Raw genomic sequence first — 11,622 nt, forward strand, 5'->3', positions numbered from 1 at the left:
GTTTTTTCTGACCCAGCGTCAGCAGCAGAACAGTTCTGTGCAATGGGCTGTTTGCTGTGTGGCTTTTCAGTTTTCCCTCTTCCTGCCTGTTCCAAGCGTTAGACTTCAACGGTGCGGAGAACGTCCTGCTGCAAATTACGATGGACTCGCTTTCACGTTTGAAAAGAAATGGCTCCGAATTGCAGTTCGTTTCGCTCTAAATCTGACAGGTGCTGCAGAGCGTTTAGCTGGGTGACGAGCCTAACTGAGATCAAAGGACCCCCGCCCCTCCCGCAGACAGCTGGCATCTTCCCCACCCTGGCAGCTTGGATGACTGCGGAGGGCCCAGTGACTGCCCGAGTCCCCAAGCGCCAGCTGCGGGTCAGAATGCGTGAGTCCCGTCCTGGAGGGTCGCACCCATGGGTGCGGCTTCTGTCCGGAGAGGTCCGGTTAGTCAGGGTTTCGCTCTCGGAAGGCTTCATGGTTCACCTTTTAATTTTTATGTCAAGTTCAGGAGATGGGCTGAGGTCCATGGTAAGCAGGTGACAGTGGTTCTAGAAGGGTCCACGCCCTGATTTTGGTTGAGTCCCCCGGGGAAGGGGTCTCACGGCTCTGACATCAGGATCGCCTGGAGGCCTCCGGGGTGGGGGGTGCAGCTCATTTCACGACAGAGAGCACTGGAGTGTCCATGAGGCCCCAGCCTGCAGCCTGACTGGCGGGTTCCCCAGGAACATGTGTGCACCGGGAAGAACAGGGTGGGGGGCATTTCAGAGGGCTGGATCCCCAGGGTGTAAGGAAGGAGACTGGGCACCCAGCCCGTCCCCCGGGGCCGGGATGGGGACGCCTGGGACTGCTCACGCTTTCCAGGGCCTGTTACCTGGGGCCAGCAGGGGCGAGGGTGGGGATGGCAGCTCAGAGAATGGCAGGGTCCGGTGGGTCGGGGTAGCAACATCCCCCACGTTCCTGCCTCCTGCCCGCGAGTGTGTGTGACAGAGACAGACAGACGGACACATCCGAGCGGTAACGGCGGATGACCGCATGAATTCCCGGATCCGTGCTGTGATGACGACCTCCTCCGAGGGCGCGCTGAGAAATGGCTCCGAGGTTCATTTTCAGTTGTGCATCTGCTCGCCCTGGCACCTCCTGCTGGGAGCTGACAGCCCACAGCCTCCAGGACCTGTCTGTCCCCAGTCAGCCAGTGTCGCCGCAGGCTCGGCGCTCCCGCCTGGCGTCCCCACCCTCCGCTGGCTGCCCACGCCCGTCCTTACCAGTCGGAAGAACAGCTGAGCTCCGGGTGCGGGGCGGGGGGGGCGGGCGCAGAGAACCGGAACAAACCGGTGTTGCCCTGTGTCTTGCTGTTCCCCGGCGCGCGGGAGAATTACTTCCCGCGGCTGAGGGGCAGCCCCGCCCGGCCGCGCAGGTGGCCTGGTCCCGGAGGTCCGCGCGTGGCACCCGTGGCGGACTGTGCCAGTAAACGTTTGTGACTCTCTTCGCAGGGCACGCCACCGTCACCAGCTACTTGCTGAACTATTTTCCTGGCCTCGATCTTGAGAGGAGGAACGCGTTCGGGTTCACGGCCCTGATGAAAGCCGCCATGCAGGGCCGGACGGAGTGCGTCCGAGCCCTGATGCTAGCAGGTTTGTACCCGCCCACCCTGGGGGGTTCCCAGGGGTCTCAGGAAGTGCTGATCTTGCTTCCTTGGAGCTCGTGGCCTGAGATGAATCAGTTCCGTAGGGACGAAGCCTAGTGGATGCAACAGAGAATAGTGTCTTTGAGGGTGTGGCTGTAACCAGCTGAGGGAAACCACCGGAAAGGAAGGCAAACCCTTGGGGGTGCGGTGGGAGGGAGGTCACAGTACTGGTCACTTTGTAGGAAACCCCTCCTTGCTCCCTGATTGGCTTTTCCCTCAGCCCTAGCTTCCTCCTGCCCTATTTGTTCTTAGAAATGTGTGCTCAGGCTTTGGCTCCCAGTGCAGGCATGTCCTGCTGAGGGTGGGCCCAGGGGTGGCGGGGTGGACCCAGTAGCCATCCTACATCCCCACTTGCTGGTGGTTGGAATCACATGCTGATGTGTGTGACATGTCAGTGACCTGTCACTGAGCGGAAAGTTCTTAGGTGGTAGCTTTGGGTCAGCGGGCACCCCCCCCCTTTCCCTTTGTGACCTGGTCGTCCCGGAGGGAGCACTTCCTTCTCTGAGCCCCCCGCTCTCCATCGTGCAGCGAAAGTCATGACTTCCCTCCCACCCCCCAGGATGAGGTGTGACCCTGCTTTAGATGAGTTGCTGCTACTTATTTTTAGAGGAAACTTTTATTTGAGACGAATTTAAGATGTATGGAAAGTGACAGAAATAGCACAGAGTCCTGCTCAACCCTTATTCGTCACTGTTACCAAACTCCGGGCTTTACTCAGATTTCGCCCGCACATCCATTGCTGTCCCCCTTCCGTGCCGGGATCCCATCCAGGCTCCCACATGGAATTGTCCTGTACCCCCCCGTGTCCTGCGGCCAGGGACAGTGGCCCTGTTTCCCCTCGTCGCTCCTGACCTGACCGTCTCCATACTGGCTCGTATCTGGTGACCCCGGCCTGTCTGGCATTTTCCTGGTGATCACACTGGGGGGCTTGGCTTTCTTTTCTCCCACTTCCATCTAAGTGCTCTAGGAAGTGACGACAGGCTTCAAAGAAGAAAACTTGCACGGAAATAAAAAAGCATAATTAGATTTAATCCCATTGATGGTGCTTTTGACTCTGACAGTTTTCATTTTTTAAAGGCAAGATACTGGTTTTGGCCATGTTGAGGCCTTGCCTGTCCTATAGCAACCAGAGGTGGTTCTTCCTAATTAAACGGTGTTCGTGATGCTTTTGTGTTTGGAGGAAGCTTCATCTGCATTTATTACTTCTGGAGCTATTTATAATTGAGTTATATGATTGTATATGTATATTATATATATTATATTGATTATAACCATGATTGATCAGTTGTTTTTTTTTAACGTTTTTGGTTTTTATTTAAATTCTACTTAGTTAACATGTAGTGTAATATTAGTCCCAGGAGTAGAATGTAGTGATTTAAAACTTAAAACAGCCAGCACTCATCACACCGAGTGCCCTCCTGAATGCCCATCCCCCAACTAGCCCCCCCACCCCACCTCCCTCCAGCAGCCTCAGTGTGTTCTCTGTGGTTAAGAGTCTCTTACAGTTTACCTTCCTCTCAGATATTTTCTTTTCCTAGTAATTTACTTTTTTTTTTTTTAGGTTTTATTTATTTATTTGAGAGAGAGAGAGAGCACAAGTGTGGGGGTGGGGGAAAGAGGAGAGGCAGAGGGAGAAGCAGGCTCCCCGCTGAGCAGAGAGCCCGATGCAGGGCTCAATCCCAGGACCCCAGGATCATGACCTGAGCTGAAGGCAGACACTTCACCGACTGAGCCACCCAGGCGCCCTGAAATTTACTTTTTTAACCAAGAATTTATGGTGTCAATCATGTCACTGCATTTTTCCTGATGAGTTCATGTGAACTTTGGACAAACCCTTTTGTTTTTAGGTCAGTTGCCTTCCCATGACTGTGGAAACTGCTTGGGTTTTGCTGTCACTCTGCTGTTTTCCTGGGTCTGGTGGAGGTCCGGGGATCTGCTGAGCACTGACAGGGCTGAAGAAGCACACTTGGGGTCTTGAAGCTGGGCCCGTGTCAGGACAGTGCACCCAGTGCCAGCCTTGTTTTCCTCCCCCTCAGTTATGGATAATGAATTTGACCTTGGGTTTTATGTACTACTCTCCCTTTCCTGTTCCCTCCTCCCGAGCCCTGCCCTGCCACATCCAAATCTAGAACAATCCACAGGCATGCAGACCCTGGTGCAGCCATCCTTGAACTGTTCATTGTCAGAGCAGAATGGTCAGGAAAACTAACTTGGAAGCCAGGACTGCCGGTGTCACAGTCCAGCCCCTTTCATCTATCCCCTCTGTACTGGAGCCAGTCACCTAATGCAAGGGACCCCAGTTTCCCCTTCTGTGAAGTGCGGCAGGTGCCGGTGGCTGCTGCGGGAGGGCTTGATGGGGACGGAAGACCCCCCCTTCACAGCACTGGGGTGCACGCAGGCCCTCGGTCTGCGCCGGTTGTCATTATTGTTTCCGGGGGATTTGTGCACTCAGTAATTATTTGTTACATGACTGAAAAACAGTGGTATGGTTTTTCCCCTTGGCAGGCAGCCTCGGGATAAAACACTTAAACTTTCCTGCTGAGGGCGATACGCTATTGCTCGGGGTTTCTGAACGTCGGCACTGTTGACATCTGTCTGGTGCTGGGGACTTCTTGGTGGTGGGGGGCTGACCTGGGAATTGCAGGATGCTCGGCAGCCCTGGTCGTGACAACCAAACATGTCTCCACATGATACCAAGTGCTCCCTGGCGTGGGGGTGGGGTGGGGGCGAAGTCCCCTCCCGTTGAGAACCACTGATGTGACTAATTGGGAAAGGATAGAAAACATAAAAAGAGCATCTTTTCCCTCTTACGAGTGTTTCCTCCTTCCAGTTTTGTCTATATTCCTCTTAAAGGAAAAATCTTCTTGGGGAGTTTTTGAGTGGCCCTCTAAGATTGTGGTTTTTTAACTTCTAGAGATATAAATTTTCTGCTCTTACTAAGGTGGCCAATGCTTCCTTTCCCCAGGAAAACACAGGACATTTTTCTTTTACAGTAGATGTGCATGTTTGTTTTATTTTTTATTTTTTTAAAGATTTATTTATTTATTTGACAGAGAGAGATCACAAGTAGGCAGAGAGGCAGACAGAAAGAGAGAGAGAGAGAGGAGGAAGCAGGCTCCCTGCTGAGCAGAAAACCCGATGCAGGCCTTGATCCCAGGACCCCGGGACCATGACCCAAGCCGAAGGCAGAGGCTTTAACCCACTGAGCCACCCAGGTGCCCCTGCATGTATGTTTTAAAAGAAAAAACCAAAACCTGTGTGATCGAAGTCCCTCCTGGCTTGGGTGGACAGACAGCATGAAGGATCCTTGTTGGGATATTTAAAAAATTGAGCTGATCACAGAAGGGCACCCTGTGGTCATTCCAGAAGCAGAAGGCACAAGCAGGGTTGTGTGTGAGTGGTCAGGGTAGAGGGGTGTAGCCCATCCTCATGTTTTCAAGTGCAAGCGTCGCTCTGTACTTAGGAGTATTTCTGTCCCTGAGTCGGATTTCCAAGTTGCAACTTCATTACGTTCAGTAAGACCCGTTTCCGTTGAGAAATGATGGATGATTGAATTGGGCGCCCCCTCAACTGTTTAGATTTTCCAGTCGTTCCTAATATCCAGACACATATCATCATCTTATCTTACCTTGTCAGGCAGAACGAAATAACATGAGAATGATCAAAACGTTAGATTTTCCTGAAAACGTAACCAGGTTCTGAAAAGCTGATTTATGGGCTCTTTGGTTTTTGGTTTCCCGAGGAATAATGTCAGCCCTGCTGATAAGCATCGCAAGTGGGGCTGCAGGTTCTTGTTAATTCCGTGGAATACTAATGCCCCCGAGTGACAGGTCTATTTAAATAAGTGGCTCTGAGAAGGCGTAACGAGGCCATGATTTTCTCTGAAGGGAAGCAGAGCTCCGTGGAGGTTGGCTGGCGCCAGACTGGCTTAAGGGAACTGGCTTTTATCCTGAAGTATGTGACTGCCGCGGCGTTTGGGAAGCAGACACAGGCAGACAAGATGCTCGCCTCTGCCCGCGACTCCGGGCAAGAAGGCAGCCCTCCGGGAGGTGTCGGGGCCTGTTTAACGAGGAAGACGCAGTCCTGTTGTTGGCCCCACGGTCGTTCCAGTCCCGACTGTGTGCTTCTGGAAAGTCAGGTGATTGGATATCACTGCAGAGGTTTCTTTCTGTTGCTCAGGAAAACATGGACTTCCTGTGACCTGAGAATTTGCCGAGTTGGGATAGTCTCCAGTGATCATGCAGTGAAAAGGCTAAGAGTCAGGCGTTCCGTAACCCTGAGGCCGGTGTCTTCGCTTGGGCATTTCGCTGGCCTGAAAGCAAACCTTGCCACGAGGACATGGGGGCAGGTAGTTTTTCTGGAAGGTGAGCCAGGAAGCCGCGTGAAGGAGAGGGAAGGGGGTCCCTCGGGCAGTCGGGGGTTGGCCCTGCTGACACCCTCCACAAGACCAAGTACAGGGTATCTTGGAAATGCCTTTGAGGGTGGGGCAGGCTGGAAGCAGATGTTCTGTCCTTCCCGCCCTCCAGATCGGGTCTCTTTCCTGAGACCCTGAATCCTGCTTCATTTCCTCAATTATACCCCAAGTCCCCAAGACACAGGCCGGGCTGGCACAGGAGGAGACCCGCAGGGACTGGTCCACGGGGTGACCAGAAAGGCCTCTTGGTGGAAGGGGGGCCAGAGCTGGGCTTCGAAGGGTAGAGAACATGGGAGCTGGCAGAGAAACAGGAAAGGAAGGGACACGGCTCTGCCTGCCTACTGCTGGTCCCACAACCCAGCCGTGACTCTCAGGGGACGCCTCTGAGCGGGAAAGATGGAAAGTAGCTTGTTTTTCTTTAGCACCTTTGGAAAGCTTTCTGCTTCCCATCACAGACGTCCTGACTTGACAGTAGCTGAAAGAAAACAAACATGTTTTTCTCACCTCACCAGAAGCCTTGCGGTGGGCAGTCACGGAGCTGCCCTGAACTCCGTGAGGACATCACAGAGCTAGGTTCCTTTTTCTGTCCACCCAGCTCCCCCCTCCATGCCCCACCCCGCGGCTTGGTCACCAGAAGTCCAGGCTTCAGACAGGAAGCAGCACCACCAACCGCACGGTCGCTTTTATCAGCGTTCAAAATCCTTCTCTTTGGGGCTCACTGACCAGCTGTAAGGGAGGTGAAGGAAAAGGGGAAAGGGATTGCGGTTACGGGGTTAGACCGGTAATTCTCAGCTGGGGGTGTGTGTTGCCCCCCCCCACCACCCCCCACGAACATTTGGTAATCTCTAGGGACATTTTGGCCTGTCACAACTGTGGAATCCCACTGGCATCTACTGGGTAGGGACAGGGGCTGCCGTCAGAAGTCTTACCAAGGCACAGGAGAGCCCCCACACCACAGATCCGTCCCCAAACGTCAGTAGTCCCGAGGTGGGAAAACCCCAGGTTATAGCAGTCACAGTGTGTTGCCTAGAGCTGAGTATGTTGCGGCCTTGAGGACAACAGAGGACTGTGTGGACAGCTCACGGCATTCCACGTGGCGGCAGATGGATCCCTGGGCAGGAGCCCAAGTTTTGTTCTGTGTGGCCGGAGCTCTGGGCAGAATAGCCTTGGGTCGGGGGTGAGGAGGCCCACAGTCCACAGACAGGAGATGCATACGCTGGCCTGTCACAGACCTCTGTGTTCTCCAGAAGGTTTCTGTACTGCGTGTCGATCACGGGTGCTGGTCTGCCCTGATTTAATCATGGCGTCCAGTCCAGGCCGTTAACGTGGCCCTCGCTGATTGCGAAGGGAACTGGGTCCCCAGATTACGGCATGACCCACGTACTGGGCCGCACCCCCGTCAGCCTGGCCTTGTTCTTCAGAATGTGTGTAGTTTCCAGGATCATCTTGAAAAGGCCCGAGGAGGAAACAGGACGAGTGCTACACTTTGGACAGCTGTTCCTTTAGTTTTCCATTAGCTTTTGAGAAATGGCTCTCTGCAGCCGTGTTCATTAAGATTTTAATTTTGCAGTTTGTACCTTTTTAAGTGACATGCAATTAATTAAGGTTTAATGTGTCATCTATTTTTTGCGGTGACATTTTTACTGCCCCCTTTTCATTTTTGTCAGCTTATAAATTGTACTCTGGCTAATGAGTTCCATCCCGATTTCCAGTTCCAAATAATTACCACTCTTTTAATATGCCTATTTTTTAAATGTGCCCCAGAGTGAAGAGCATTATGAGGCAATCTCAGGTGGGCTGGGCCTGCCTGGGCCGGGTGATGGTGGGGGGCACTGCAGGCGTGCAGGGGCAGGGAGGCTGGTGAGTCCTCCTCACCTCTGTTGAGCACACACTGAGCCGATGCCGTGTGTCAGACACCTGGATCTGCGTGGGATATAAATGCTGAAGCTTCTGCCAGTCCTGGTCCCTGGGGAGCTCACAGACTAGATAATTGCCCTACTTCTCCACATTGCTTTGCCAGGGAAAGTATGACTAATGGGACCTGAAATCCTGAATGATTTTTAACTGTGTATGGGGCTGAGATTGGACCAAGATTAATTGAACAGCAATTCCTTATTAATTTCTCTTATAGTACCACACTGAAATTTATGAACATTTCATCAAGTTGAGTTGAAGTTTAAATTTGCGGTATTAGGAGGGGGCGGTGCATGGTGTGAGGGAGATTTATTAAGGAAGTGACTAGTGTAAGGGAGACTGAGGGTCTAGGAAGCAGGGTTCTCTAGAGACACAGAAACAATAAGAAATATACATTTAAGAGATTTATTTTAAAGAATTGGCTCACGTGATTTTGGCTGTTGGAGAGCCCAAAAGTAGTGGGAGCAGGCCATTAGGCTGGAAATTTGGACAGGAGTTAATGCTGCAATCTTGAGGCTGAATTCTTTTTTCTCCCCAAATCTTTAACTTTTGGTATGAAGGCCTTCAACTGATTGGATGAGGCCCACCCACATTATTGAAGGTAATTTCCCTGACTCAGTCAACTGATTGTGGATGCTAACTACACCTAGATGGGTGTTTAAATCCCTGGGTACTATAGTCTGGCCACGTTGACACAGACAGCTAACTGTCTGAGAGGAAGCTGTCTTCCCTGCAGGATGGCGGGAAGTGTGCAGGGCTGAGAACTTCCATTACCAGCTTTGAAGCCTCAGGTAGGTCCCTTGGGCCATGTGACTACCATCCCTCAGTGCACGCCTTCTACCAGCCAGGATGAGATGTGTCAAGGAAACAAAAACGAGGAAGATGTGTGCTCTGCCCTGCAGCAGCCCACGGTCTGGTAAAGAGGATAGACTCGGGACTTACTAACCACTGAGTACAGGAAGTGAAGGGACCACACATTTCTTGCAAAATAGGGACCCTCACATTCCTCCCATGAGATCTATGAGGAAAACGTGAGATGATAAGTAAAGGGGACACCAAATGCTTTGCAAGTGATCATTCCCTTCAGTATTCTAGAACATTCTGGTAACGTCAGTGACGTCTTCATGAGGTACCTCTGCTGTCCAGTCATCTCTCCATTGCTGGAAAGCCATGAAATCTTGTTTCTTTAAAAATTCCAGGATGTAGGGACTGTGTTCAGGCGGTTTTGTTTAGGAAAGGTAAGCCCTTCAACAGAGCACTTCAGTGGGTTGTGTAGTAATGATAGTGCAGGCAAGTAGCTCCCGGCCAGGCGCACGTTCATCCATGGGGCACAGCCTCAGGTCATCTGTCACTAGGTTTCGGAAGTTTTACCTTTGATCCATTTCCCTCTTCCGTTTCCTGCCATTGGCCAGGAAAGTTCTTGTCACCTTCGCCCATGACTCTGTGTGTTTGCATTTTTTTCAGGGGCAGACGTCCATGCCAGGGACCCCCGCCGTGGGATGTCGTCCCAGGAGTGGGCCGCTTACACGGGCCGGTTGGAGGCCGTCCGCCTCATCCAGAGGCTGCTGGAGCGACCCTGCCCGGAGCAGTTTGGGGAAAAGTACAGACCGGAGCTGCCACTGCCCCCGGAGGCCACTCTGAAGCCCACGGGCTCCAAAAACTGCTTTCAGAGGCTCACAGAGCTTGTGAGGTCCGTTCTGACCTCCCGCTCACGCCAGGGCCTGGAGGATGGGGGCGTCCTGGACCACATGGTCAGGATGACCACGAGCCTGTACAGCCCCGCCGTGGCCATCGTCTGCCAGACTGTGTGCCCCGAGAGCCCCCCCTGTGTGGGGAAAAGGCGGCTGGCGGTGCGGGAGATCCTCGAGGCTCGCGGGAGCCGGGCCGCGCACGCCCGGGAGAGTGACAAGATAGAGGGCTCTGAGCAGCCGTTCCGGACCTCGCAGGCTGCGGGGGTCTGCAGAGAGGCGGCCCCGCAGGCCAGCCTCGCGGCCGCGCAGCTGCCAGGTGCCCCGCGGAGGGCCAGCCTCCTGCCCCTGCAGCTGCTGAGAAGGAGCAGCGTGCGGCCCGGCCTGGTCATCCCCCGCGTGCGCATCAGCAAGGCGCCCGCGCCCACCTTCCAGCCCGAGCGCGCCTCCGCCAAGGGCAGCACCAAGGACAGCGCCCACCTGCAGCTCCCCAAGTGGCGCTACAAGGAGGCCAAGGAGGAAAAGCGGAAGGCGGAGGAGGCGGAGAAGCAGCGGGCGGCGGCGGCGCAGAAGGAGAAGCGGGCGCCCTCCTGGAGGAAAAGGACGTGAGGGCTGAAGCCTGTGAGGTGGGGGAGGAGGCAGTGGGGCTCCGTGCTCGGAGAAGGATGCGGACATGCCGCCCTCCTGCCCTCACCCCTCCCGAAGCGCGGCTCCTCCCTGCATGTCCCCAGCCGGGGGCCCAAACGCGCTCTGCGTTTGTTCAGGCTGCACCGTTGAGTGATCCGGGCAGGGCACCAGTCGATTAGCCTAAAACCAGTTCCCCTAGAGATGAGTACACCCGGCCGGCAACTCTGCCCCAGAGCCTACCTTTTGAACCTCACTTGAGAAATTTAGAAGAATTTTGTATTTTTAATTATGATCAAGTTTGCAGCATTTTACTGCTGATGGGCTGTTTATATTTAAGACGGTTTTAATACATTTGCCCGAAGACCCTTTGTTTAGCATATTGTTTCTGGCAATAATTATTTGTGATATCTCTGTGATTTCATACGGAATTCGTGGAAGTCTCCCCATTCTTCTGTTTGTGTTTCCTTCTCATTGTGGGCATGCATGAGCATTATATGTTCTCACTGATTTGATGAAGTGATTCTGAACATTTGTTTCTATCCGAGGGAGGCCTTTCCTTTTCCAGCAAAATGATGACATGAGACAGGAGAATCAGACATCCTGGTATCTTATTTTATAGCTCTCTTACTTAGACGGTAATAATAACAAAGAAAAACCTGTTGTCAAAATATGAAACCAAGCACAGAGAAGCATGTACTTACTGCTAGAACTAAGTATCTTAAGCAAGGGACTTTAGATAAACTGGATGCAAAGCTTTTAACATACTCAGAAATAGATACGAGAAAAATCTGTTATTTAATATAGCGGGGACAAATGTAACCGATTTTTACCAGAAGTACAAAATTAAGTCCTCTGTGCTTTCAGATAAATTGAATTCAGATACCCTTAAAATATAAAAAAAAAGATGCAAAAGAATAAGGCCCCAGAGTGATACAATCTGCTGGAAAGGGGGAGGGGCCAGAGGAACAGGAATATTAAGCAAACTTGTTTTAGGCAAATTCTCCTGGAGTGGGCTGGATGGCTCCCTCCTCCAGCCTCAATTCCAAAGAGTCCCTGGTGTGGAATTACTGTTATTTTTCCTTTGATGACTGTCTGTGATGTTCAGTTTCTCCTCATGCGGACTTTGTAGAATTTCCAAGATGCGGGGACCTGGGCAGAGCACATATGGAATTTGCCCTGGGCCCTGAGCTCTCCGTGTGAGTTTCTGTCCGTACTCCAAAGCACTGAGAAATTCTAATGCATCTCCGGCCGTCTGGGTTATAGAGTATCGGTCACATATGCACTACTGACAGCACTTTATTTAAAGATTA

The 11,622-nt window shown here is 52.6% G+C and overlaps 1 protein-coding gene across 1 annotated transcript in view; it reads left to right on the forward strand.

Annotated features, from left to right (window-relative positions):
• Positions 1-10,725, forward strand: part of ANKRD33B (ankyrin repeat domain 33B) — a 70,934-nt gene extending 60,209 nt beyond the window's left edge. The window contains exons 3-4 of the mRNA XM_032861873.1: positions 1,476-1,616; positions 9,462-10,725. Coding sequence (XP_032717764.1) covers positions 1,476-1,616; positions 9,462-10,294 — 974 coding nt within the window. The 3' untranslated portion in view covers positions 10,295-10,725. The remainder of the gene's footprint in view (positions 1-1,475; positions 1,617-9,461) is intronic.
• Positions 10,726-11,622: the final 897 nt, after the last annotated feature.

Source organism: Lontra canadensis, unplaced genomic scaffold (assembly GCF_010015895.1).
Source record: "Lontra canadensis isolate GAN:19392208 unplaced genomic scaffold, GSC_riverotter_1.0 scaffold22, whole genome shotgun sequence".
Taxonomy (NCBI): Eukaryota; Metazoa; Chordata; class Mammalia; order Carnivora; family Mustelidae; genus Lontra; species Lontra canadensis.